Genomic DNA, 25,403 nt, shown 5'->3' on the forward strand with positions numbered 1-25,403 from the left:
TACATGTGATCATTAAATGCTTCCATACAAAGCACTCAAATATACATAACATCAAAGTATATTGTCTTTTTTTTTTTCCTTCTATTTTATCATGATTTTTAAAGTTTAAAACTGTTATTTAAGAAGCTTATTTTATTTTATTTTAAAGTGGAAACACTAATCATGCATACACATGACACATGCATGCAAAATTAGATCGAGATTGATGAGGTGGAAGTCGAAGACAATAATAAACAAAGAATGTATAATTTGTAATGAGCGAAAGAAACTGTAAATGTGAATTCTAATTTTACAAGTTTATTCCTTTTAAAATAATAATAATAATAATAATACATTCTATTTTCACAGATTTATAAAGTTTTTAATAAATTAGAAATCCTATCTCAATTAAAAAATAAAAACAAAATTTTTAAAATAACAAGAAAACAATTATAGAATCTAAAACCAACCCCAAAACAAAATTTTTAAAATTTAAAAACTTTATGATCATAATAACGATTCCCTAATTACTTAAAAAAAAATAATATTTGAATATTTTTGTAAAAAATCAATTACGAATGAATAAGTAAATAAAATTTAAATTTTTTTAAGTTATCATTATAATATGATGCGACCAGATTTTTTGGATCTAGACTTGTCTTCCTTAGAATATAAATAAACTTAGTAAACTATCCATGTAATTTATATAGAGTAAATTTTATTTATTTACACGTTACTGTTTATAATCATCCGTTACAGAAAGCTCGAATAATAATTGCAAGTGTAGTCGCCAGCCATGGATGGACGGATGGATGAATAACATTGGTTAATATGTTTGAAACAAAACTGATAGATAAAAAGAAAAGGGTTGTTTATGAATCCTTAAATTAATGTCGTTGCTTGTACTTGTAGTGAATCTGTTGCAGACAGACAGGCAGGAAAGATGGGATGGGATGAGAAGGGCATCCATGTACAGGGACTAACTAGGGCATACAATCTCTTATTACAACTTGCAGCAGCTAGCAGACAACAATTATACTGCTTTACAGCCCACACAAAAATAAACCACTACAGTTCTACTTCTACGGCAGCACCGGCAGCACCAGCAATAATAATAATAATTTATATAATAATAATAATAATAATAATAATAATCTCTCTCTCTCTCTATCTCACTCTGTCTATTTCTTATTCATCTTCATCGTCATCTTCTTTCCTTGTTCTTTTTTTTTTCCCTTGGTATTGTTAATTACGTCAAGACTTTTTCCAGTAAGAATATGGGGTTTTATTTATTCATTTAATTAAATATTCTTTGTTGTATATAATAAAGAATTATTTGTGATTTAGACTTTTTAGAGCGATGGAGTTTTGTGTTTGAGTTTGGTAGTGAGGGTGAGGGAGTAATAGAAGGAAGTAGTAATAAACCACCTCTTCCCTGGTCGCGTTGTCGGCGCGAGGTCACTTTCTGTCGGCAATGTCTGTACTGTATCCAACGATGATTCTCAACTTTATTATTTATTAATATTATTTTTAAAGGGAAAAGGTACAGCAAGCTGCTGATTGGTTTCGGATTTTTCCTTGCTTAATCAGTCGTAGTTTGTTTGTTGTAGACCACACCTTGAAGCTGTGTTCATCTTCACAACTGGGGTTTGTTTCTTTGTTGTTGTTGTTTTTTTTTTTTTTTGAGAATTTGTTGCTGGGAATGTGGGGTGATTTTTTAATTTGGTGATTGTGCTATTGGAGCCCTGACTCAATTTGTCACTGGCAAATGAAGCTGAGGTTTCTGGGGATCTGGCTGCATAATTTATCTGTGAATACAGGTTTGGAGATTTCAGATTCCATTTATTTTCATGTCTTTCATTCTTTTTAATCTCAAGGAGTTTCAGTTTTGACACATTTCTCGTTTCTTTTGCTAGTCTGCTAAGTAGCATTTGTTGGTTCTCAATGAATTTGATAGTGTGTTTAATTTAATTAGTTAGGGTTTAACCATATGATTAGAATACTGGAGATTTCCTCTCGAAGGTTACTATTTTTCATTAATGCATTTGTCTTTGCCTCCTTTACCTATTGGGATTCAACTTTTCGCGCAGCTCACTTATTTTCAACAGAAATTGTCTTTATGGTTGACTTAAAAGAAGATCTTTTTCAGGGACTAGATGACTGTTTGACTAAACGAAATATCAATTCCTGCACCAATGTCGTTGCGTTATGTGTTTCTGTCATCCATGGTTATATGGATTGTTGAATGCTGCTTGTTTATGAGGTGGCATTTTCTTTTCTTCATTATTGCTTATCTGCCTTTCCTTTTCCAGGTTCCATGTATATTGTCTCATATTCGACTAAAACCTTACAGCATAGCTGAAGCGGTTCCCATACCAGATGTCAAGGACTCTTGCAGCCATATTGGGAGGTGCTGCAGGAGTCATGGCATTGGTGGGGGCAGTTATTTTTCTTCTATGGTTCCTTTCTCACAGAAAGAGCATGTCAAGAACTTCAGAGACAGGATCTTCTGAAACATCTGTTCAAGGTAATAGTTGCATCGTACATCATTCAAGAGAGGTTCTAAAGCAAGTGATTAATTGTTAAATGTGGCTGTTCTTTCGATTACCTGCTGTAGGAAGGCATGCAGGGATTGAGTTGTCATTACAAGAAGCAAGGCGTTTTGAGATGGAAGAATTGTCTCTGGCCACGAAAGGTTTTAGCGAGAAAAATTTGATGGGGTTTGGAAAGTTTGGGGAGGTATATAAGGGTTTGCTTAATGATGGGATGGTTGTAGCCATCAAAAAGAGACCTGGAGCTCCTAGTCCAGAATTCGTTGATGAGGTAATCATCACTTGCTGAAAAAATTGAGTTTCAGTCTTTCGGATGAAAACATTGATGAGTGAACGAGAACCATTTTCTTTTAAGTTTGGGTTCTCCCCATAATCACTCCATTTTTCATTCATCATTAATGCTGCAATGAACGGTGGCAGGATTGTTTTGCTAGCTTAGCACACCAAATTTTCCGAGGAATGAATAATAAATGCAAATAATCATTACAGACATCATTTGAGCTTTTTGTTCCTCCTAATTTTTAAATTAACCTATGGCATGATAGTTTATGTCATAGCCTGGTTGTTTGCCTATGTATAACTCCAGGCTTAATAAAATAAAGCTTTTCTTCTCCAATTTATATGGATCTATCCTTTTCTGGGAAACTCAGCTACAATTGTGCTTAGTCCGTTTGTTCTAGGAGCCTAAAACTAGCATATGAATTTCATCCATGCTGTCCTTGATTACTATTCATGTATCTCTATTATGTAATCTCTACTGTCACATTGTCCAAGTTTTGGTCTAACAAGACTGACTTCTCAAAAATCAGGTGCGCTACCTTTCACCTATTCAGCATCGGAATCTTGTGACTCTTTTGGGCTACTGCCAGGAAAATGACCTACAGTTTCTTGTATATGAGTATATCCCTAGTGGGAGCGTTTCCAATCACTTGTATGGTAACTCTCTATCCAGTCACCGCTTTTGCTTGTTTGATCTGTGTTGTATAGAATTTACTGAGCTATTATGTCTTCTATATTGTTCTTCTCCATTTAAGCATCTATGGGACATATAGCTAGAAATTATTTCACCTGGATTTTCTTCCATGCATTATCATGAGATGTGCGATACTGCCACTTCAAACTGTTCCTCTTGTCATCTTCTTCTTAGATCCGTATATACAAACCCTGTATCCATAATAGTTGATTCTCATTTATAATCAAGTCCTGATGTTTTTGTTTGCAGGACCTGGTCAAACTTTGGATGGGAAGCTTGAATTCAAGCATAGGCTTTCAATCGCTCTAGGGGCTGCTAAAGGTGATCCTTTGCAAAATCAGTCAGCATTTTGGCTTTCCTGGTATCAGTTTTTCTTTCCTTTAGATATAATGCCAAGTTCAGTACAAAAAAATAGAGAGAGAGGGGAGGGGGGAGAAAAGAAAAGGAATATTAATATTGGTTTCACAAAATACTTTAGAGTTTGGTAAGACTTCATATTTATAAAAGGTTCTTCTTTGTGTGTGTGAATGGTCTCAAAGTGCATGTGCCACCTCATTCATCTCATCCCATGCTACAGGTTTGGCTCATCTTCACTCTCTATCTCCCCGTTTGGTGCACAAAAATTTCAAAACAGCCAACGTTCTCGTGGATGAAAATTTCATTGCTAAAGTTGCAGATGCAGGACTTCGTAATTTCCTGGGAAAAGTTGATATTGCAGGCCCATCTACGCAAGTGACATCAGATGAGATATTTCTTGCCCCAGAGTATTACTCCGTAACTCTCCATGTTCTATACAGCTTTTAACACTTTTTAGCTTGTCAGTTATTCACACGACATTTGCAAATGCAGGGTGAGAGAGTTCAGGCGATTTTCTGAAAAAAGCGACGTGTTCAGTTTTGGTGTATTCCTTCTAGAGTTGCTAAGCGGCAAGGAGGCAGCAGAACCATCTCCAGGGACGAGCCAAAATCTGGTTGAATGGGTAAGTTATCAGTCTTAATCACTGTAGATTATGCTGTGATGTGTCTGTTTTAAAGTAATCCACTTGCTTCATTTGTCACCAGTTCAACTAGTCATATTAGTGAATGTCTGCGTGGAGGGCAGGATTGAGAATAAAGATTGTTTTTACTGCTATCTTGCCATCACAAAATATAATTGCCACAGATTTTCATCATCTCTGCTCGTGTGCTTGACTGAAACATGCAAGTGCCTGTGTTAATTTCTAAATATTCCCGTACTTCAAAAAATCAATAAAACTTGCACCATGTGAGGTAGTAAATTGCCACTAGTCTGGAAGTAAAATTAATTTGGTATCTTTTTCTTTAGGTCCAAAATACTCAGGACTATGCCAACTTTGCCAGCATTGTCGACCAAAGATTGGGGAGTAGCTTCACTGCTGAAGGTATGGAAGAGTTTATACAGTTGATGCTCCGGTGTGTGGAACCTTCGAGCGAGAGACGACCAGCCATGAATTATGTGGTAATGGAACTTGACCGTATAATCGAGAAAGAGATGAACTTGACGACAGTCATGGGGGAAGGAACCCCAACGGTGACCCTTGGAAGCCACTTATTCAGATCAGCCAAATAAAACAAATTTGTTTTCCTTGAAAATTGTTGAGAGTGATTTTTGTGATACTTCAATTGTTTACTTCAAGTGTTTATTCCCCTTTTTTGAGAGCTCAGTGAAGATGGTCAGCTGTTTGTAAGTGTATAAAAGAACAGCTGTGTTATTATTGCTGTTATTTTTTTAATTTTTTATCATCATAAATGTATTGATAATCTTGCTGTAAACCATTACTTTTCGTATATAAGGGGTTCTGTTCTGTTATTGTGTTGGAAGAATTCTCCCTGCGGAGGGGAAGAGGCAACGGTTCAAAATCTTGTCTGGATTGGTGTTAGCTTTTAACAATATATCATAATAAAAAAAAAAAAAAAAAAAAAAAAAGGCTCCCTTCAGCTTATCCAGGGAGGGCTTTTTGTATAAGCAGCCAATCCACCGGAGAAAAGACGTTCTCTAGCAGGTCTCAAGCAGCGTGAGCATCGACAGCATTGCTCTCACTAGCAAGGGACCATGAAGGAAAGAAATTCAAAGCTTTGTTTTTATATTTTTATAGCCCGTTTGAAAATACAGTTTTTTAAAAAAAAAAAAATTTTTGATAAATAATTTTTAGATTATTTTAATGTATTGATTATTAAAAATTAATTTTTTAAAAATAAAAAAAAATATTATTTTGATGCATTTCTAAATAAAAAGTATTTTAAACGGAACTACCATTATTCCCTTAAATAGATAAAGACTTGTTTGCTTTTATATTTTAAAGAATTTTTTTTTACCTTCAAATTAATAATTTTTGGTGTTTTTCAAATTATTTTGATAATTATCAAAAATATATTTTTTAAAAAATAAAAATATTAATTTAATACTTTTTCAAATAAAAAACAATTAAAAAAATAATCTTAATTACACTTTTAAATACCCAATCACATGAGTTATGAGGTTGAGTTGCTGCCAGATGGAGGAGCAAACCTTAAAACCGGAAGGAGATAAATGGCGAATGCTATAGGATGTCATGCAAACATCTCTATTCCGTGAGGGGTAAAGAGATAATTAAGCACAATATTTTGTTTGAAATTATGGTATTATTAATTTTTAAAGTATGTTTTCTTATAAATATATTAAAATTATTTTTATTTTTATTTTTTTAAAATTTATTTTTTATATTAACACATCAAAACAATTAAAAACATTAATTTAAAAAAAAAATAAAAACTTAAAATTTTCATTAAAAACAAGTTAAATCTCAGCCCTAAACAAGCACTTTGACCTGACTAGTATAGTGGTAGCACGCTGGATCTCTAGCAAATTGAGAATCTTATTGAACTCCTAACACAACTATACATAGTTAAAACTTTTAAAAATTCACGTGATTTATTATAAGTTAAAACCTTTAAAAAACAAAAAAATTTATAAGTAGTGACTAAAAATATTTAATTTTCATTTTTTCAAGTCTTAATTGTCATAATCTATACATCTCTTTATATAATAATAATGTCCAAATGTTTGATTAAATGACTAGACAAGACAAATGAAATAATGTTTAGTTTATAAGAATATAAAAATATAAGATTATTGTAAACTTGTTACCATGACAAAAGACTGACATGCGTAGGAGGCAAATATTAGACCATGTATAAGAGATTTTAACTAACTCCTAAAAACAACTAGAACATATATTAAAATTATACTCACCTGATTAGATGAGTCATAAATTCTAAAGAATTTTCCTTGAAATAGTGCAAAAAAAAACTCCAAAACACTCTTTTAAACCTTTTTTTATATTTATATAAATGATTTTAAAACCAAAATTGTTATATAATTAATTTTTTAATTAACATCCTTCATTGCCTTTCATAAAAATAAAACTAAACATGAATGTTTTGGTTTTAAATTTAATGTTTTTGAACTGAAAAACATCTATAAAGATTATAAAAAAAATTACATTCATATGGGTTGGACAAGACAATATACTAACAATAAATGACAAGCCGAGCCAAGTTGTATATGTGGATTTAAACCCAAAATTCACTTTTCTTATAACTTCTTTCCTCTAAAAGCTACTCGGGTGCCTTTCTGAATCTAGTTTTAACCTTTTATTTTTCACTACGAAGCTTATTTGGTATTGTGTTAACAATTGATTTTCAAAATATTTTTCCTTTAGAATGTATTGAATTTTTTTTTTATGTTTTAAAATTAATTTTTATCATTAATATATTTAAATGATCTGAAAATACCAAAATAAAATTAATTAAAAGAAAAAAAAAAGGGCTCTATATGAACTAATCATGTTTTCAAAAAATAATTTTTAATAAGTAAAACTAGAAAATTCTAGTAATACTAAATAAAAACTTTAAAACTGTTCTTTACAAACATAAACCAAAAAAACCTAACAATGCCTAAATAGAAAAATAAAAATAGTTAAAAAATACAAATTTTTAAACTAAAAAGAAAAGAATAAAAATAATTAAGGAAATATTTATTTCCTAAAAAGCTTTTGAATCCAATCTTCTCGGATTCGAAGGAACTGTTCATCATGTTCATGACCAAAACCTCCCTAATCAGAAACTGTTTTGAGCATAACCTTTTAATAAAAAAACAGTGATCCTTTTATGTTTGAGTCACCCTATCATTTTGAGCAAGATGCCTCCCAAACAATAATTAATCACTGTAAATCAATGGTTTTTAATACCAATTAATGTAGTCAGGAATGAAAAATAATTTAAAACCCCACATTGTTTGTTATATGTTCAAAATCATTAAAAACACACAAAAAAAACACATGACTATAAAAACACTCAAAAAAAATATATTTTTTTATTCATCAAGTCTCATTTGTTAAAATGCTATTACATCAACCAATTTATATAGTAAAACTATAAAATTCTTACAGTGTTGAACATAAAAACAACATAAAAATAAAAATTTTCTCTTTAAATTAAAAAAACTAATAAAGCTTAATAATACTGAATATTAAAATAAAAATAATAAAATAAGTTTTTGAAACTAAAAAATAAAAAAATAAAATAATTAAAGAAATTTTTTATTTTTCTCACAAAGCCCCTACATTGAAGATTAACAAGGATGTTTGGAAGTATTGGTAACAATTACTTTTCAACTTGAAAAAAAATCAAAATAATAAAAAAATACTATCTTTTTAGAATAATTTAAATTTTAATAAAAAATAGATTAAAATTCACCAACTGTGATAATTTTGAAAAATCAAACGGTTTGGTTCGGTTTAATAAACTTGAAAAAAAAAACCGAACCAAATCGAAACAAAAAAAACTGAGTCAAACTCGAAAAAAAACAAAAAAACTGAACCAAAAAAAATCAAAGCCAATTTAAACCGGTTTTGATTTTTGAACCATTTTAGTTTATTTTTTTAATTTAATTATTTTTTTTTTTCATAAGACTAAACCAACTAAAAATAATTACTCTTACAATCCAGCCTCACTCTCCAAATTTAAAAGACGACCAACTAGCCACGCGGGGAGCAACCTTCGAGGGAGTGTATGTTCCGTCATTTAAAAGTGTTTTTCAACAGGTTTTTGTTTTTATATAAATAATATTAAATTAGTATTTTTTAAAATATTTCTTAATAATTTTAATATATCTTTAATTAAAAAATATTTTTAGAAGATTTTCTACATTATATCACTAAACATGCTTAGCAAGCACTAAAATGAAAAAAAACTAAAAAATTAATTAAATAAGAAAACTCAAAAAATTAATAAGAAAAAACTGAACCGTGAAAAAACCCGAGTTAAACTGAAAAAAATCGAGCTAAATCAAAAAAACTAAGCCAAACCAATTTGAATTAATTTTAATTTTTTTAAAAATTTTAATTTAATTATTTTTTATAAAAATCAAACCAAATAAAAATATAATCCCCAAAAATATAACATTACAAATCCAGAATCGGATTGGATTGTAACCGGCGTGACGGTATTATGTGAGCAAAACCAACGTACCAAACCAAACAAATAATAATAAAAAAAGTTATTCATGAGATCATCAGATAATAGCATATTTGTTATTGCGGTGAAAATAATGTTTGTTTAAAATTTATTTTTTTAATATTTTTAAATTGTTTTAATATTAAAAATAAATTTAAAAAATAAAAAAATATTATTTTAATATATCTTTAAAACCTAACATCTATCCCACGTAGTTTATAGATAAAAAATATTCCTCTCATAATAATTTTGAGATTTATTTGAATAATAATAAGAAGAACAAGTACCACTAGTTGTGTTTTCTTTCTTCATCGCTGAGCTCCACTAAAATACAAGACCCACACCCAGACTCAGAGAGAGAGAGAGAGAGAGAGAGAGAGAGAGCTCCGTAAGGTTTCCAATGGAGGCAGGAACTGGAATTCACCGTTCTTCTAATCCATCTCAAGTCAGGCCTCCCCCCCCTCTCTTATTCATTTTCTCTATTATTTTCTTTAATTTTGTCTATTTTTTTTTCATATATATATATATATATATATATATATGCATGCTCATTTTCGGAGTTGATGAATTCGATTCTTGTTGGATTGATTTTATATGTGTTTCACAAGTTTTGATCAATCATTATCGGAAACGAAAAGAGAGCAATGGGAAGTGATTTTACAATTTTATTGCAGTTTTTAGATGAATGAATTCACTGATTCTTGACTTCAATAAATCAAACAGCTTCATTAAGATTGTTTTCATATGACTTCTTTCTTACAGTATAATATGTTGTGTTATCTGTAATAAGTTAAACCAAATAATTATTTCAACTAGTTAGTTTTAGTAATTTTTTTTTTTAAAGTTAGTGAACTTGTTGTGTGTCTTGTTGGCCGCCTGAGTAGTTTTGTTTTTTATTTTATTTTATTCATGTTGGTGATGTTAGCTTCGTTTTTCAATATGATTTATAACTCTTGGCCATAGCGAAAATGATTTTTTCACTAACAAAGTCAATGATTGATTCTTTTTTCCTTCCTGATGTGACATTTTAATCTTTGTCAATCCAAAGCATTATCTGAATGGTTGTGTTTGGATGGTTGCTGTTGTGTGCATCTGTTTTAAGCTATATGCTGAATGATAAGAACCCAAGTGATAGAGGTCGAGTTCTTCATAGCATCATGGTCATCAATAAACATTTATTTTAAATTTTCATGTATAAAGAAACAATTCCTTTTTGACAATAATTTGGGCATAAATAGCTCAAATCAATGGCAAGTCAGGTCTGTACCATGATGGAATAAGTTGAAAACATAGAGATTACTCACTAGAAATAAAAAGTTTGATTCAATTTACTTTTTATTTCCTAATCGTATTGTGCTGCTCATGCTTCTCACAAGTCTTGTTGCCTCTCTGTAGTTCTCAATTCAGGCTTGCTGTAATTCTTGGTGTCAGAAGTAAACAAAGCAGGAGCTTTTTTGTTTTAATGAGCTAAAATGCCAATAGTTTCCTTGAACCATAACTTTACTTGTGTGTGATTTTGCAGTTTTCATGGTTAATTCTCTCCAGGAATCTACTATTGGCATATCAAAGCTTTGGGGTAGTGTATGGAGACCTGAGTACTTCACCTCTTTACGTTTACACAAACACATTTGCTGGGAAGATGCGGAAACATCAGACCGAGGAAGTAATTTTCGGTGCATTTTCCTTGATTTTCTGGACCTTTACATTGATACCTTTGATCAAGTATATCTGTATCCTATTGAGCGCAGATGATAATGGTGAAGGTGAGACAAAACTTCTCTTTCAAATGTTTTTCTCACATGATTTCTAATTCCACGCTCTCTTTCTGATACACTTTAATTTATGTCAGGCGGCACATTTGCTCTTTACTCGTTGCTTTGCAGGCATGCAAAGTTTAGCTTACTTCCCAATCAACAAGCAGCCGATGAGGAGCTCTCAGCCTACAAATATGGCCCCTCAACACAGGCTATTGCCTCCTCTCCATTGAAGAGATTTTTGGAGAAGCACAGAAGGCTTCGGACTGCGCTGCTAGTTGTTGTCTTGTTTGGTGCTTGCATGGTCATAGGTGATGGTGTGCTTACTCCAGCAATATCTGGTAATGCATTACTATGAGTTATCAATAATTATGTATTTCCCAAACTGCATGAGTGTCTTATCCTTGTCAACTTTTGCGCATTGGAGGTGCTGTAAGAAATTCTTTTGCTTCCATCTTTTGCTGAGTCTTCTATTTTTCAAGGCATGTACAAGCAAGGAAGATCATTTATAGATCTCGCATTTACAATATACTTGGTTTGTAAATTAATTTAATGAGCCAGTTTTACAAACTAGAATAAGGAAGACCATTTATAGACCATGTCTTCAATTGATTTTATTATTCTGGCATGCATCATCTCATTAGCAACTGTCATTGATGCTGATGACAGTAGGGGTTTTTAATTCCTGCATTCTAAATAACTTATGTTTTACTTTCCTTTTCTTTTTATGGCTTTTCAAATCTTCTGCCTGATTCACTACTTCACCCTGCAGAAACTTCTTACATAGACTTAGCAACATGAACAGTTCTTTTCCCCACCTCAATACTTCGTCCCTGGATTAAATGTATAAATCGAATTTGTTTTGTGCTTGCAGTTTTGTCAGCGGTATCTGGGCTACAAGTTGCTGACAATAAACTGACTAAGGGTAATTTGGTTATTCTTACCAACCTGTCCTCACAAATTTCTATTATGATGCTTATTAATGCTTCAATATTTCTTTACACCTTACAGCTTCGTAATACTCAGTTTTGACAAAGCATGCTTGCTATTCTTGGTAGGTGAACTTGTCTTGCTTGCCTGTGTCATTTTGGTTGGCCTCTTTGCTCTGCAGCATTGCGGCACTCATAAGGTAGCCTTTATGTTTGCACCAATTGTAATCATCTGGTTGGTGTCAATTCTCTGCATTGGACTGTACAACATTATACACTGGAACCCAAAGATTGTTCATGCTTTGTCGCCTCATTACATTATAAAGTTCTTCAGCCAGACGGGTAAAGATGGTTGGATTTCACTTGGAGGGGTTCTTCTTTCCATAACAGGTATGTTGGATCAGGAAATTGATCTTGCATGATTTTCCACTGGCTTGTTGCATGTGATTGTCACTCTTCATTGGGAGTTTGGTTGATTTAAAGTTGTAGTTTGGTCAGAAACTATTCAGTGCTCCGAATGCAATAAGTGATTCAGTTTTGTACATTGCGAATAGTGCACTAATTACCAACAATTTTTCTGGGTTTCACCAGGCACTGAAGCAATGTTTGCTGATCTTGGTCATTTCACTGCCTTATCTATCAGGGTGAGTGTAAACTGGAACTGTGTTATTTGTCACAAAGGTACTCCTTATAATTGTATTTCCAATTGATAAATTTAATGATGCTCTTGCCCGTGCAGCTTGCTTTTGCATTGGCTATTTACCCTTGTTTGGTTGTACAATACATGGGTCAGGCTGCATTTCTATCTAAAAATCTCAACTCCATGTCAAACAGTTTCTATGACTCGATACCTGGTATTCAATGTGACTTTAAGTAACAATTGTTCCTGAATTTTGTATCCTATTAGAGTTGGTTTAATTTGTTGCCTAATTGCATATTGCAGATCGTGTATTTTGGCCTGTATGTGTTATTGCCACCCTTGCTGCTATTGTTGGAAGTCAGGCTGTTATCACCGCCACTTTCTCTATTGTTAAGCAATGCCATGCCCTTGGGTGTTTTCCACGAGTTAAAGTTGTTCACACCTCGAATCACATATATGGGCAGATCTACATCCCAGAAATAAACTGGATCCTCATGGTCCTTACTCTTGCTGTAACTGTTGGATTTCGAGATACAACTTTCATTGGAAATGCTTATGGTAAGTCATTCCTCTCCCTCTGTCATGCTATGTCATTGTTTTCCTCAATTATCTGATGGTTAGGTTACAAAAGTGCTTTGTTGATGCAATTGTGCCTGCTATTATAGCTATATTTTGAGCATTCAAGACAGATAAGATTTGCAGTTCAGCTGTGGAATTTCAAACATTTTATTGCTATATGTGAACCATTTAGGAGTTCAGCTGCACAAATTAGCTAGAAGTTCTCTCTTCACTGCTTGCTGCCTCTTAATTTCGCTGCCTGGTGATTCCATTCTAAACTTTTTAGTTAATGTACGCCAATTTTCCTGGGGTGTCATATTGGGGCCCAAAGTTGCTGCACAAGTCTCCCTGCAGGGTTAGCAACAGAGGGATGGCTGATGTTCTTTCCGCCCCTTTCCATACTTTTATTAGGCCTATGAGTATCATTTTTTTGGGCGCACGAGTATCGTAGTGGAATATCATAGTGATTTTTTGTGTTTGTGTGTTGGTTCCCAGGACTTGCCTGCATGACAGTCATGTTTATCACAACATTTCTCATGGCACTGGTCATAATCTTCGTTTGGCAGAAGAGTGTCATTCTGGCTGCATGTTTCCTTTTATTCTTTTGGTTCATTGAGGGTGTCTACTTGTCAGCAGCCCTCATGAAAGTGCCGCAGGGAGGATGGGCTCCTCTTGTGTTGTCAGCCATTTTTATGCTTATTATGTACATTTGGCATTATGGAACTCGCAAGAAGTACAACTTTGATCTGCACAACAAAGTTTCGTTAAAATGGCTACTTGGATTGGGCCCCAGCCTTGGCATTGTCCGTGTGCCGGGGATAGGTCTCATATACTCCGAGTTGGCTACTGGAGTTCCTGCAATCTTCTCTCACTTTGTAACAAATCTCCCTGCATTTCATAAGGTGTTAGTTTTTGTTTGTGTAAAATCAGTCCCTGTTCCGTATGTTTCCCCTGAAGAACGCTTCCTCATTGGCCGAGTATGCCCAAGACCATATCGCATGTATAGGTGCATTGTGAGGTATGGCTACAAGGACATCCAGCGGGATGATGGCAACTTTGAGAACAAGCTTATACAGAGCATAGCAGAGTTCATTCAGATGGAAGCTGTTGAACCACAATTCTCTTCATCCGAGAGTCCATCCCTTGATGGCAGGATGGCTGTTATGAGCATCAACCCTGTCCAATCTAGCTTGAGTTTAATGGTATCAGAGCAAGAAATTCTTAGCATTGACGAGTCTATCCAAAGTAGCAGATCTTTAACCCTCCAGAGTTTGCGATCTGCTTATGATGACGAGAATCCCCAGATCAGAAGGCGCCACGTGAGGTTTCAGCTGCCACCGAATCCTGGGATGGATCCTTCAGTTAGGGAAGAGCTGATGGATTTGATCCAGGCAAAGGAAGCGGGGGTAGCCTATATAATGGGGCATTCATACGTGAAGGCTAGGAGAACATCCTCATTCCTTAAAAAACTAGCTATTGACATTGGCTACTCATTTCTTCGGAAGAATTGCAGGGGCCCTGCCGTGGCGCTGAACATTCCTCACATCAGCCTCATTGAAGTTGGCATGATATACTATGTGTAATCATTCCGACGTTACCGTCCATCTGACCCCAGGTGGCCATATTTGAACGGCTGGACACAGAGGAGGCTCATGCCTGGCCATGGTCGTGGAACATGCAACGTTGAAGGATATGTATGGGTTAGGTTTTTTTATGGCAGGTTTTCCATGAAACAGCTTTCCCTCTTTGTACAGATAAACCTTCAGCAGGCTCTTCATCTGATAAATTACTAGGGCTTTTCTATGAGCAAGAAATAATGTGCAAGGCATCGAGGAATATATTGCTTAAAATCTTATTAACAGAGAACATTCTTGTGCAAGAGGGGAGAATTGATTGTTGTTCGTGCCAGGGGTCCGTGGGTATTATAGCTGGATAGAAACTACCTAACCTCGTCTCCGGTCATTTAATTGAGAAGGATCCATTTGAGAAAAAGGTGGATAGATGGTGAGCCCATTCCATAATTTCGGTGCTTATAAACATTTGGGAAATTTCGGTGCTTATAAACATTTGGAACGCGGTTGAAACTATGTTTTTAAAAAATTAAAATTATTTTTTTGTTAAAATTTAATATTGTTTGTATTTTTTGAATCATTTTGATATATTATATTAAAAATAATTTTTTAAAAATAAAAAATATTATTAATATGTATTTTGATATAAAAAATTATTTGAAAAAACAATCGCTATTAACACTGTACTAAATACACTTATAGACTCAATAAAAAAACTTTTTTTTCGTTTTAAAAATACTCTTTTCCTTTTCTAACTACTTCATTTCATCCGTCCCTCCATTATTTTTAAATTTTAATTTTTAAATTAAAAAAATGTTATTTTTTATAGTTTTTATATAGAAATATATTAAAATATATATATATATATATATTAACATTTTAAAATGATTTGAAAATATGATTTTTTTTATTAAAAATACTTAAATGCTTGGGACCAAGTGGTAATTAATTCCAATGGATTAAAAATTGACACGTCACATTAGTTAATATCTCTGGCAAGAAACTTGAACATCATCCAAATTTGGACAAACAAAAATCAAACATAAGAAGCAGAGGACGAAAACGTTTTTGACGTTGTCTTCAGTTAAACCTCTCCAAAACCTCTCAGGTCATTATTAGTTATCCTCTTGTTGGAAAATAATATAATAATTAAAGAGTCCCATTTCCATTTATGAACCGCCTCCTCCTCCTCCTCCTCCCCCGCTCTTATCCTCGTCCAATGACTTCTCTAGACATATCCACACCTCTTATCTTCAAACTCAACTCCTCCACTAAGCTGAGGAGACTTTTCTCTGTGAAATTACGTTATCGCCACAACCACAAACCATCATTTTCCCTCACCAATGCCGTCCACACCCAAACAGCAGTTCCCTTTTCCAGCCGTACAGCCACCCCGAAGTACAAGATTGAGACGGAGCAGGACCCCATCTCCATCCTCAACGAGAGAATTCGCCGGCAACACCATGGAAAGAGAGAGGGCTCAAAGCCCATAATGGATTCTGAAGAGGCTGGTAAGTACATACAGATGGTGAAAGAGCAGCAGCAGAGGGGATTGCAGAAGTTGAAAGGCGATAGGGTGGCAAAAGAAGGGGATGTTTTTAGTTACAAGGTGGATCCTTATACACTTCGTTCTGGGGATTATGTTGTGCATAAGAAGGTGGGAATTGGGAGATTTTTTGGGATTAAGTTTGATGTGCCAAAGGGTTCTTCAGAGGCTATTGAATACGTGTTCATTGAATATGCTGATGGGATGGCTAAGCTTCCTGTTAAGCAGGCTTCTCGTATGCTTTATCGATACAATCTGTAGGTTTTTTCTTCCCCTCCTTTTTGAACTGATTTTACACGTGCAGCTTCTTATTTGTTTTAATGCGTGATGAATTTTATAGGTTGCTTGTTTTATCCAATCTGGTTGGATTTTTTAAATTATTAGTTAACTTCATTGGTATATTCAGTTGCTAAAGCAGTCAGTATGAATTCTTTACTTCACATGCAAAGGCCTTGTCATAATTTTTTGTCCATGTCCTTGTCCTTCCAGCCCGAACGAAACGAAAAGGCCTCGGACATTGAGCAAATTGAGCGATACTGGTGCATGGGAAAGGAGAAAGACAAAGGGAAAGGTTGCAATACAGAAAATGGTGGTTGACTTAATGGAGCTGTATTTACATAGACTAAAACAAAGAAGACCTCCCTACCCAAAGACTCCTTTCATGGCTGAATTTGCTGCTCAATTTCCTTATGAGCCCACACCAGACCAGAAGCTGGTAGCTATACAATCTTGCAAATATTTACTTAACTGCATTTTTTAATTTTGTAAGCGAGGTTTCTTAGGTATCCTCGTTCATGATAGTGAAATGTTTATATTCTTAGATAGCATAAGACAATCCTATTCAGTTTTTAATCATTGTTGAGATTATGTTTGCATTTACATCTATTTTTCATTTGTTTGGAGGGGATAGGAAGCCTTAGCTGTAGCTTCCACAGAATTCAACACCTTCGTTTCCCTTTTCTCAGATTCAACATTCATTATCTCATAACAGATGGCACAACAAACTTCACTAGTTTATCTAAACAAGTGTTATCCTTTTCTGTTTCCTTTCCTTTTCCTGTGCTCACAAATTGGATTCTCATTCCAGGCTTTTATTGACGTTGAGAGGGATTTGAATCAGAGAGAAACTCCAATGGACCGATTAATCTGTGGAGATGTTGGGTTTGGTAAAACAGAAGTTGCTTTACGTGCTATCTTTTGCATTGTTTCAGCAGGAAAGCAAGCAATGGTTTTAGCACCAACAATTGTTCTGGCCAAACAACATTTTGATGTTATTTCAGAACGCTTTTCCAAGTATTCTCATATCAAGGTTGCACTTCTGAGTCGGTTTCAGGTACATGATCTATCCTTTTTAGTCAATTCAGTGTATCTCAGGAGTTGGCTCATATTCATATTTGTGTTTATATCTTGCACACAAAGAGTTAGCATGAAGAAAAATCTAGACAAGATTTCTCTTGAAATAGTGTTTGTTGGTTCATTATGAAGCTCTAACAACCATTTCTGGAGCCAGGCATGCACTGCATTGTCAGTTATATGCTCTTTTAATTAACAATTACTACTTTGGTTTTAAGAATGTCAGACCTGTGACTGCATGCAGAGTAAAGCAGAGAAAGAGATGTATTTGAACATGATTGAACATGGTCATTTGGACATTATCGTGGGCACTCATTCACTTCTTGGAAATCGTGTTGTGTATAACAACCTAGGCCTTCTTGTAGTTGATGAAGAACAGGTTTGCCTCCTAAGCATATTTCTGTTATGTGCAATGATCTTTGCCTTGTTGATCTACATTACTACATCCTTTTAAAAAAATAATAAGAGAAAAGGTAAAGGTAACTTTTCTGTCAATGATGATTTTTCTATTTGGAAGAAAAACAAAGAAATTTGGCTGTGTGGCTGTCTTGGCCATCTAATCACTTTAAAATAATCAAAGAAATTTCTTTACGTTTAGCTCCTTATATGTGTTTTACACACATACAGAAATTTGAAATTGGTCATATGGATGTGTCAAAATGTGATGTATGCGAGACTAGGTTCAAATTGCATCAGGTTTAAAACATAACTACCATACCGACTGTTGTATTTGATCTCTTATCTAATATAAATCCTGCATTGTCAATTTTCATGCTTTTGGGTGTCAATAGACATTCAGGCTTTATATCTCTTTAAATTTAATGTTTTACTTTATATGACCCCCAATTAAAGTTATACGTTAATAATGTGTCATTGGATGTCAGGTTATAAAACACTTTAAATTGAATGTTCTATTTTGTCCAACTAATTGATGAAGTTGTATGCTTAAACATAGCATCCTGGATCCATTGCTTATGCATGCAGGCAAGAGTTTGTGTGCCTATGCTTTTGAACATTACATTTGTATATAATTCCCAACATAAAACAAAATTCCATGCCATCTCCATAAAAAAGGAGGGCTGGGGGATGAAGTTATTTTAATAGTTAGTTTCCTAAACTCTTCCTATTATTTGCAAATTGTATTGAAATAGTTTGTATTGTGATCTGCATGTGCAATGTTCTTTGCTATCCAGAGATTTGGTGTCAAACAGAAGGAGAAGATTGCTTCATTCAAAACTTCAGTCGATGTTCTTACTCTCTCTGCAACACCTATACCTCGAACACTTTATTTAGCATTGACTGGATTTCGGGATGCAAGGTAATATACCTTGAGGCAAATATGTATTAGATGAAGAAAATTTTGCTACCAGAGTATATCCTGGATCCAGACATCTAGTTTAGTTTAGCCAAGCACTATTGAGTTTCTAAATGGCCATTTGCTGAAGCATGTAAAGTGAAAACTCAAAGTCGGTGCTAGATAATCATTTCCCCTCAATTTGAAATGTATCATCATGGATTATCGTGTGATATTGACTTTGGAACTTTACTAAAGTAGGATTTGAGGATCTTGGTTTGTAAAATTAGAATTCAGAAGCGTGGATCATCTAAAGTCCACTATTGTATGGTACACATACATGTTGAATCATTTTACTCAATTTCTTGATTTTGTGTTGCCCTTGTAGATTGGAATTATACAATGCTGAAATAGGATCCTTGTAGATGACGTAGGATCAAGGATTTGTTAAGTTGATTATGTTATAAAAGGCTATTACTATATACTATATGTTTTGTCGGATATCTTTTGTAGAAATATTTCCATAAATATCTATTATAGAAATGAATCCATACTCCATGATGCAACCTAAATAATGATCTGAAGATATTAAAAATTATCAAACTGTTTGAAGACATGAACCTCATCTCCCTTGAACATTTTTTGAAATTACTGATTTGCTGGTCTATAATCTGGTAACCTTAAAGATGCACTTATATTTTTCAGTTTAATTTCAACTCCACCCCCAGAAAGAGTTCCTATAAAGACCCATCTGTCGGCATACAGTAAAGATAAGCTAACATCAGCAATCAAATATGAGCTGGATCGTGGTGGTCAAGTATTTTATGTCCTGCCTCGTATTAAAGGTATTGACTATGCCTTTCTATTTTTTTTAAGTGCAATGCTCGTGCAAAAACTTTTCAATCCTGTTGTACACTAAATAGGATTACAGTGTTAAACATGCATAGTATACACTACTGGCACTGCTGATAATCATATATAATTGCCTGTTTGGTACATAACTTTATTTGTTTACCATGTAACTTTATTTGGTACATTGTAAAAAATCCTCATTTACTGCTATCAACATAAATTAAGAGCCAAAATTAAATATGAAGAAGTTTGGTGGTTGGCATTTTCTGTGGTTTGTTTTCCTGATAGACTTCAAAAGTTGTTTGCTTTTCTCAATTTGGTGATATGGATCTATGCTTCATTTTTGTCTAATAGGGCTGGAAGAAGTGAAGGATTTCCTCGAACAATCATTTCCAAATGTAGAAATAGCTGTTGCACATGGGCAGGTATTTTTTTTATCTGAAAATTGTTACATGTTTAACGGGAAATTATCTTTGTGTGGGTATACGATAGTAGCCCAGACCACCCAAAGGTTCACTTTTAAATTTGTGTTACCATATCAAAGGTTTGATTTGAAGGGTGTTGTTATTCTAAATTATGCAAATTGAACATTAACATCCTCATGAATTTTTGTCTTCCTTGAAGTTGCTTTCTTTTAGTTTTATTTGTTCCATGTTTTACTGTTTTTTATATTTTCCCTTTTATTCTCATGTTTGTAAAATGAAAAACTAGCTTTGGGACTCAGAGGAATCCACCTTAGTATTTCATAAGGTAACAAGACAAAGCATCAAACCATCTTTTGCCCAAATGTAAACACCCGATTTTTGCCTTTGGGGAGTTAATTTTACATTTTTTAAGTTAATGTTGATTAATTTGCTAGAACCAAAATTTCAAGGACTTAATTGTGGTTTGTTTTGGGGTTAAATTGCAAATACTGGAAAGGAGGCCATGTGGCATGTAAGGATCAAATATTGGAAAAGGAGAGCTGAAAAGTCAAGAAAACTAGTTCATACTAGAATGTCGTAGCTCATGTGAATTGATTGGTGGATATGTATATATGAACATGAATTGATTGCTAATAGTAGTTATGAATATATGAGGATGGAATGGGCCAACCGCCAAGTCCTATAGTGAGACTTGATGCACACCTGAGGGTGCTGCTCATTTGCTTTGTAAATAACAGGTGCACAGCTTACCATGGTCCTTTCATGAAGTAAAGTGGCTTACCCTGGAAAGTCATGTCTTGATCAAAACTCAGAGTGTATACTAATGTAGTTTTAATTCCTCCCATTATGTAAATTTTGTTTTTGGTTTCCCGCGCATTCTGTGATGTTCTTTTCTTGCTGCGTGTGTTTAGCAATATTCAAAGCAGCTCGAGGACACCATGGAGCAATTTGCACAAGGTGAAATTAAGATTCTTATATGCACAAATATAGTAGAAAGTGGGCTTGATATTCAAAACGCAAATACCATCATAATTCAAGATGTTCAGCTATTTGGTCTAGCTCAATTGTATCAGGTTCTACCCTCTCCACTTTCTCCTGTAAATATGTTGTTTAAATATTTCTACAAAATAGTCAAAAGTTCTCCATTTCTAGAAAATTCTTCTAAAAAGAATGAGATCCCAGGCATTTTTTTTTAACTTAGATTGCATCTCCAGTACCCAAGCTAATAACCCATTCTTATATGTTTTGCTTCTTGCTGTTTTTCTTACCTTTCAAAGATAAACATCAGATATACTCTAAAAAAGTCTCCTGTCTCCTACCAGAAGAAGAAAAATCGGGTTTCCCCCTTCCCCCCTATGTCCTCCTAAACATGCATTTATCATTAGATCTCTCTTATGCAGAAGTGTTTGTAGAATTTACTTTCTTCATCCCTTGAGCTATTTTATGAATTAGGTAAACCCATAAAGCATCCTCAATGATTTTTCATTCGTGTAACAAAGAAACCGGAATGCATCCAGAATCCTGTATCTTGTTTTTGTTGTTGTTAGAAAATATTTTACCTAATTTTCAATCTTTAATGGTATTGCAATAGTTGCGTGGAAGAGTGGGCAGGGCAGATAAGGAAGCTCATGCATATTTATTTTACCCTGACAAGTCAATGTTAACTGATCAAGCGCTGGTATGTTCTGCAATACAGCCTTTTCTTTTTATTAGTGCACCCGGTTGATTGTCATACCCCTACTAGATTTTTATGTAACTTTTGCAATTGTTTGACTTTTCAGGAGAGGCTAGCAGCTCTAGAAGAATGCCGAGAACTTGGCCAAGGCTTCCAACTTGCAGAGAGAGACATGGGTATAAGAGGCTTTGGTACCATCTTTGGTGAGCAACAGACTGGGGATGTTGGGAATGTTGGAGTTGATTTCTTCTTCGAAATGCTTTTTGAAAGCTTGTCCAAGGTCTGTTTCATGATGCATTTTATTATATCTTACTTATACACTGAGAAAGAAGAAGCTTTGTTTAATTGTTACATGTTTAATCTTTTAGATATCTTTGTGTTCTGGTTCTTTTTCTGTTTCCAGTCTTCATCATGGTGTCTTAGTCTGATTGAACAGATAAAGTAAACCAGCAGTATAGTTTCTGCACTACAAAATGATGGCTAGCGAATTCAGTATATGTAATAGTAACTGGGTTGTATTTCTATTGTCATCGGTTTAAACTTCAAATTTCTGTTGTTCTATTTTTGCTGCCCTTAACCCTCTTGAATTTTGTTTTCAGGTTGATGAGCACAGGATAATTTCAGTTCCTTACCAGTCAGTACAGGTGACTTCTTTATTTTCTGGTATCTTGTTAGAATGTAAATATGTTTGATTAACTTGAAAGGAAACTATGTAACATACAGAAACTATGAATATTTAGTGTGCCATGTTCTAAATTTTCACTTGCATCAGTTTGCTTATGTTGAGATATAATGAAAGAATGGGTTTTTAAAAATCTGAAAGAAGCTTCCTCGGGACAGAAAAATAAAAGAAGAAATCTCCACATTATGTCTTGAGAAATGTATGCTCATGTGCTTGAGTTTCTTTGTGTCGAAGAACCAGTTCAGCTAAAAAAAACTAAGTTGTTGGTGGAAAAAAGAATGGGAGTGGTGATATTTGAATTCATGGTTTTTTGCTCATTAAAACTCTGGTAAAATGTTACAGAATCAGTTCAACCCAAAAAATTAAGCTATCAGCTGAGGTCAAATTAGTAGTCTATGTCTGATCACTTACTTTCATGAATAGAGTTCAGATTCTAGTCTTAGTGATCTTATGCTGTAAGATAGAGATAGAGTTCACTTCCCATCACAGTCCGGAAAGAGAATTCTTAAAATATAATTATATTATTCTCTAACATTTTAATAGCAATAAATTTGAATGAGGTTGTAGCTCAGTGGTAAGCAAGAGTACGGGATGAGATATCAGGTTCGAATCCTTTATCAAAACTCTAATAAAATCAGAACACACTCGTATAAAGAAGAAGAAGAAGAAAAATTAATAATAAGTTCTCACTGAGATATACAGGGAGCTTGTCATTAAGGGATAAGAGATTGGCCTTATGGATTATATAGCAGGAAAGCTTCATTTTAGAAGAGAGGAGCATTGTCATGAGTAGAAATCTGATGTCATGATATAGCAATAATTGGTTATAAGTGTAAAGTGTGTAAGAAGCTATTTGTTAGCTCATAATTACATCCACATTACTGAAGAAACTACCAAATTTCATTGAACGTCTTGTTTCCACTATTGATGTATGTGTAAAATACAACGCAGCATTAGATCCAATGAGTTTATGATTGGCAATGATTTTTTACTCATATTAATCCATTGTTTGTGGTTTTCAATGCAGATTGATTTAAATATAAACCCTCATCTCCCTTCTGACTACATAAATTATTTGGAGAACCCCATGGAAATTATTAATGAAGCTGAGAAAGCTGCAGAGACAGATATATGGAGTTTGATGCAATTTACAGAAAATCTGCGTCGCCAGTATGGAAAAGAGCCTTGCTCCATGGAAATTCTATTGAAGAAGCTTTATGTAAGGAGAATGGCAGCAGATATTGGGATAACAAGAATTTATGCATCTGGAAAGATGGTTGGCATGGAAACAAATATGAGTAAAAAGGTTTTTAAGCTGATGACAGATTCAATGTCATCTGAAATGCATAGAAACTCTTTGTTTTTTGATGGAAACGAAATAAAGGTAATTTCTACAATTTTTTTATACCTTTATTGATTGGTTTCTCTCTTCTTTGACACATGCTCACATTCAATGATGTGATAAATAATAATGCCCTTGGCTCCATAGAGGCGAAGAACGAGAAGAAATGGAAACTTTGACCCAAATTTTTAGTGTGGATATAAGAAAATATATATGATGCTCTTCTATACCTGATCACATGTAGTTAAGAGTTTTCACTCCTTTTGTCTTCCGTATCAATATGGATTCAAGATATCTTCACTGATATAATCCACCAGTTATATTTAGGGTTCTTTAAAGATTTCCTTGGAATTTAAACATTGTCTTTTTAACTCTTTTTTTCTCGTTAATTATTTACAGGCTGAACTTCTTTTGGAGCTACCGAGAGCACAACTGCTAAATTGGATCTTTCAATGCATAGCAGAACTCCATGCCTGCCTGCCTGCCCTTATAAAATACTAGTATCATTTACTCTACAGAATTAGCCCTTCCATGAACTTTCCCTTTTGCACAGTTCACCAGTGATTCTTGAAGAGGCAAACAAGAATGCGTATCTCCAAGTTTTCTTACCCTCTGGTCTAAAGTGCGTGTGAAAGTTCATGAAGATGTTCCAAACCAAAACCGAGCACCAAACTAACAAATATTTAGAAACATATTTATTTCATGTCATGGCGCGTGGTTGGGATTATACTGAGGCATTATGTCAAGGTGAGTCGCGGAAGCCTCTGTTTCTTGTTCAAACCATTACCGCTCTTGACCAGCTATGGCTTTGCAGGATACAAAGGTGTAAAGTGGTTGGATTAAGTCTTTCTCGTGCTACAAAGAGCAGATTTCACCGGGAGAAGACCGAGCATGTTGGTGATGGTGACCGTGACATGTCTCGTCATCATCTTTGTGAACAAGATGTACAGTATGAATTCAGCAAGGGGGGTGAGCACTGCTCAGTTTTCTGCGCCATTGCCACACAGAAGCTTCCCTGTCGGTTGGTGCTAAAGAATCAATAATGTTATTAACTACATCTTGGCATGCATTTTTGAGAGATGCATGATGATGGTCAGAAGGATGGTTTTTGTTGTTTATAGGTGGTTTAGGAAAACATCTACTTCTTCCAGAAATCCGTGTTGAATTGCCACGAGATAATTGGGGACAATTTGTAAAGAGAGAAGGCATGGTGATTGCAATTGTTGAACACCATAATTTACCCTTGTGCCTGTGTGTATCAAAAAGTCTGCTCCATCTGTGTTTACTTTCGGTCAATCACCCCAATTTTGCGTGTATAAACGGTCCCGTTTAGCCCAGTGGATCACTGTCTTGTTAATTTTGAAATGGAAGTACAGCTCAATAAATACAATTATCATGATAATTAAAATTTTAAATACAATCGAAGGCCTTGCCTTGCCACTCGGTTTTTTACAAGCTTGTCATCTACAGTAGTTTGCTAATGTGTTTTCTGCTAAAAGAAATTAAAGTCTACGGGTTTTGATGATATAATTTGGCTAGTTGATAAATCTAAAAAATCCTAAATAATTGTTAAAAATATAGTTTTATTAAAAAGGTTTTTAAGAGTACATTTTAAAAAAAATAAAAATTCAAACGAGAACAAATTGGATCGATCCAAATCAATTTGGATTAACCGTTAAATTCATAACTTGGATTATGAGGCTAGATAAATTTATAAGAAATAAATCAAAATAAATTATAATTTTTTTTAAAAAAACTAGAAAAC

At 34.0% G+C, this 25,403-nt stretch overlaps 3 protein-coding genes across 4 annotated transcripts; all 3 read left to right on the top strand.

Annotated features, from left to right (window-relative positions):
- The first annotated feature begins 776 nt into the window (after positions 1-776).
- Positions 777-5,331, top strand: LOC118041793 (proline-rich receptor-like protein kinase PERK8). The gene is made up of 8 exons (XM_035049290.2): positions 777-1,799; positions 2,292-2,506; positions 2,597-2,802; positions 3,341-3,467; positions 3,754-3,825; positions 4,082-4,268; positions 4,354-4,483; positions 4,828-5,331. Exons 2-8 carry the CDS (start codon positions 2,359-2,361, stop codon positions 5,089-5,091), a joined length of 1,134 nt encoding a protein of 377 aa, XP_034905181.1. The 5' UTR covers positions 777-1,799; positions 2,292-2,358; the 3' UTR covers positions 5,092-5,331.
- Positions 5,332-9,288: 3,957 nt separating this feature from the next.
- LOC118041792 (potassium transporter 4) lies at positions 9,289-14,777 on the top strand. Its single transcript, XM_035049288.2, has 9 exons — positions 9,289-9,462; positions 10,540-10,780; positions 10,867-11,112; positions 11,646-11,696; positions 11,830-12,090; positions 12,292-12,344; positions 12,440-12,554; positions 12,644-12,898; positions 13,394-14,777. Exons 1-9 carry the CDS (start codon positions 9,418-9,420, stop codon positions 14,479-14,481), a joined length of 2,355 nt encoding a protein of 784 aa, XP_034905179.1. The 5' UTR covers positions 9,289-9,417; the 3' UTR covers positions 14,482-14,777.
- A 728-nt stretch (positions 14,778-15,505) lies between these two features.
- Positions 15,506-24,934, top strand: LOC118041791 (ATP-dependent DNA helicase At3g02060, chloroplastic). 2 transcript variants are annotated; one of them, XR_004686374.2, is made up of 14 exons: positions 15,506-16,272; positions 16,505-16,730; positions 17,103-17,348; positions 17,613-17,747; positions 18,562-18,686; positions 19,368-19,507; positions 19,869-19,939; positions 20,851-21,012; positions 21,531-21,617; positions 21,721-21,894; positions 22,214-22,258; positions 23,324-23,680; positions 24,038-24,385; positions 24,453-24,934. XR_004686374.2 is itself a non-coding variant. In XM_035049287.2 (13 exons), the coding sequence occupies exons 1-13, from the start codon at positions 15,641-15,643 to the stop codon at positions 24,137-24,139; spliced, it is 2,502 nt and encodes an 833-aa protein (XP_034905178.1). In that variant the 5' UTR covers positions 15,506-15,640; the 3' UTR covers positions 24,140-24,934. The 2 variants fall into 2 exon arrangements, 1 of the variants encoding a protein (XP_034905178.1); XM_035049287.2 differs by having other exon boundaries at positions 24,038-24,934.
- The last annotated feature ends 469 nt before the right edge of the window (positions 24,935-25,403 follow it).

The sequence above is a fragment of the Populus alba genome, chromosome 14 (assembly GCF_005239225.2).
Source record: "Populus alba chromosome 14, ASM523922v2, whole genome shotgun sequence".
In the NCBI taxonomy this organism is placed as follows: domain Eukaryota; kingdom Viridiplantae; phylum Streptophyta; class Magnoliopsida; order Malpighiales; family Salicaceae; genus Populus; species Populus alba.

Excerpts from the sequence above, each read along its gene's own strand:
- LOC118041793 (XM_035049290.2), top strand. The coding sequence starts at position 2,359 with ATGTCAAGGACTCTTGCAGCCATATTGGGAGGTGCTGCAGGAGTCATG. Across the intron at positions 4,269-4,353 it reads GAGATATTTCTTGCCCCAGA|GGTGAGAGAGTTCAGGCGAT; the intron begins GTATTACTCCGT and ends TTGCAAATGCAG. Across the intron at positions 4,484-4,827 it reads GCCAAAATCTGGTTGAATGG|GTCCAAAATACTCAGGACTA; the intron begins GTAAGTTATCAG and ends CTTTTTCTTTAG.
- LOC118041792 (XM_035049288.2), top strand. The coding sequence starts at position 9,418 with ATGGAGGCAGGAACTGGAATTCACCGTTCTTCTAATCCATCTCAA. Across the intron at positions 9,463-10,539 it reads GTTCTTCTAATCCATCTCAA|TTTTCATGGTTAATTCTCTC; the intron begins GTCAGGCCTCCC and ends GTGATTTTGCAG. Across the intron at positions 10,781-10,866 it reads CGCAGATGATAATGGTGAAG|GCGGCACATTTGCTCTTTAC; the intron begins GTGAGACAAAAC and ends AATTTATGTCAG.
- LOC118041791 (XM_035049287.2), top strand. The coding sequence starts at position 15,641 with ATGAACCGCCTCCTCCTCCTCCTCCTCCCCCGCTCTTATCCTCGTCCA. Across the intron at positions 21,013-21,530 it reads GTCTAGCTCAATTGTATCAG|TTGCGTGGAAGAGTGGGCAG; the intron begins GTTCTACCCTCT and ends GTATTGCAATAG. Across the intron at positions 22,259-23,323 it reads TTCCTTACCAGTCAGTACAG|ATTGATTTAAATATAAACCC; the intron begins GTGACTTCTTTA and ends TTTTCAATGCAG.